Below are 2,208 nucleotides of genomic sequence, written 5' to 3' on the forward strand. Positions count from 1 at the left end.
TAATATCATTTGTTTTGTATATGCAGCAGACGAAGTGTAGTGCTTACCTCATTGCTTGATTGTAAGACAATGGTATTGCGATGCAGTATGCAGTCTAAGAGTTCGTTGATCTACTGTGCAGTCGAAAAACATTTTCATATACGTTGGAGTAGTTTGTGGACTGGTTATATGTTGTATGTTTTGTATTGGGTTGTTAGTTGTGAGTTAGTGGCGACGATGCGTGATATCCGGAATGAGTTTATCAGAAGTCACCTAATAATTAATATCATTTGTTTTGTATATGCAGCAGACGAAGTGTAGTGCTTACCTCATTGCTTGATTTTAAGACAATGGTGTTGCGATGCAGTATGCAGTCTAAGAGTTCGTTGATCTACTCTGCAGTCGAAAAACATTTTCATATACGTTGGCGTAGTTTGTGGACTGGTTATATTTTGTATGTTTTGTATTGAGTTGTTAGTTGTGAGTTAGTGGCGACGATGCGTGATATCCGGAATGAGTTTATCAGAAGTCACCTAATAATTAATATCATTTGTTTTGTATATGCAGCAGACGAAGTGTAGTGCTTACCTCATTGCTTGATTTTAAGACAATGGTATTGCGATGCAGTATGCAGTCTAAGAGTTCGTTGATCTACTGTGCAGACGAAAAACATTTTTATAAACAATTATGTAGTGAGTGGACGGATTTTGCTTTACATTGAGTTGCTAGTTGTGATTTAGAGGCGACGATGCGTGATATCCGGAATGAGTTTATCAGAAGTCACCTAATAATTAATATCATTTGTTTTGTATATGCAGCAGACGAAGTGTAGTGCTTACCTCATTGCTTTATTTTAAGACAATGGTATTGCGATGCAGTATGCAGTCTAAGAGTTCGTTGATCTACTCTGCAGTCGAAAAACATTTTTATAAACAATTATGTAGTGAGTGGACGGATTTTGCTTTACATTGAGTTGCTAGTTGTGATTTAGAGGCGACGATGCGTGATATCCGGAATGAGTTTATCAGAAGTCACCTAATAATTAATATCATTTGTTTTGTATATGCAGCAGACGAAGTGTAGTGCTTACCTCATTGCTTTATTTTAAGACCAATGGTATTGCGATGCAGTATGCAGTCTAAGAGTTCGTTGATCTACTGTGCAGTCGAAAAACATTTTCATATACGTTGGCGTAGTTTGTGGACTGGTTATATTTTGTATGTTTTGTATTGGGTTGTTAGTTGTGAGTTAGTGGCGACGATGCGTGATATCCGGAATGAGTTTATCAGAAGTCACCTAATAATTAATATCATTTGTTTTGTATATGCAGCAGACGAAGTGTAGTGCTTACCTCATTGCTTTATTTTAAGACAATGGTATTGCGATGCAGTATGCAGTCTAAGAGTTCGTTGATCTACTGTGCAGGCGAAAAACATTTTTATAAACAATTATGTAGTGAGTGGACGGATTTTGCTTTACATTGAGTTGCTAGTTGTGATTTAGAGGCGACGATGCGTGATATCCGGAATGAGTTTATCAGAAGTCACCTAATAATTAATATCATTTGTTTTGTATATGCAGCAGACGAAGTGTAGTGCTTACCTCATTGCTTGATTTTAAGACAATGGTATTGCGATGCAGTATGCAGTCTAAGAGTTCGTTGATCTACTGTGCAGTCGAAAAACATTTTCATATACGTTGGCGTAGTTTGTGGACTGGTTATATTTTGTATGTTTTGTATTGGGTTGTTAGTTGTGAGTTAGTGGCGACGATGCGTGATATCCGGAATGAGTTTATCAGAAGTCACCTAATAATTAATATCATTTGTTTTGTATATGCAGCAGACGAAGTGTAGTGCTTACCTCATTGCTTGATTTTAAGACAATGGTATTGCGATGCAGTATGCAGTCTAAGAGTTCGTTGATCTACTCTGCAGTCGAAAAACATTTTCATATACGTTGGCGTAGTTTGTGGACTGGTTATATTTTGTATGTTTTGTATTGGGTTGTTAGTTGTGAGTTAGTGGCGACGATGCGTGATATCCGGAATGAGTTTATCAGAAGTCACCTAATAATTAATATCATTTGTTTTGTATATGCAGCAGACGAAGTGTAGTGCTTACCTCATTGCTTGATTTTAAGACAATGGTGTTGCGATGCAGTATGCAGTCTAAGAGTTCGTTAATGTACTCTGCAGTCGAAAAACATTTTCATATACGTTGGCGTAGTT

The 2,208-nt window shown here is 37.0% G+C and overlaps 1 protein-coding gene across 1 annotated transcript; it reads left to right on the forward strand.

Annotated features, from left to right (window-relative positions):
• Positions 1–1,863: 1,863 nt before the first annotated feature.
• Positions 1,864–2,094, forward strand: Smp_206240 (unnamed protein product; the record flags this gene model as incomplete). The annotated part of the gene is made up of 1 exon (XM_018797930.1): positions 1,864–2,094. One exon carries the CDS (start codon positions 1,864–1,866, stop codon positions 2,092–2,094), a length of 231 nt encoding a protein of 76 aa, XP_018644825.1.
• Between the last annotated feature and the right edge of the window lie 114 nt (positions 2,095–2,208).

Source organism: Schistosoma mansoni, assembly GCF_000237925.1.
Source record: "Schistosoma mansoni, WGS project CABG00000000 data, supercontig 1882, strain Puerto Rico, whole genome shotgun sequence".
Lineage (NCBI taxonomy): Eukaryota > Metazoa > Platyhelminthes > Trematoda > Strigeidida > Schistosomatidae > Schistosoma > Schistosoma mansoni.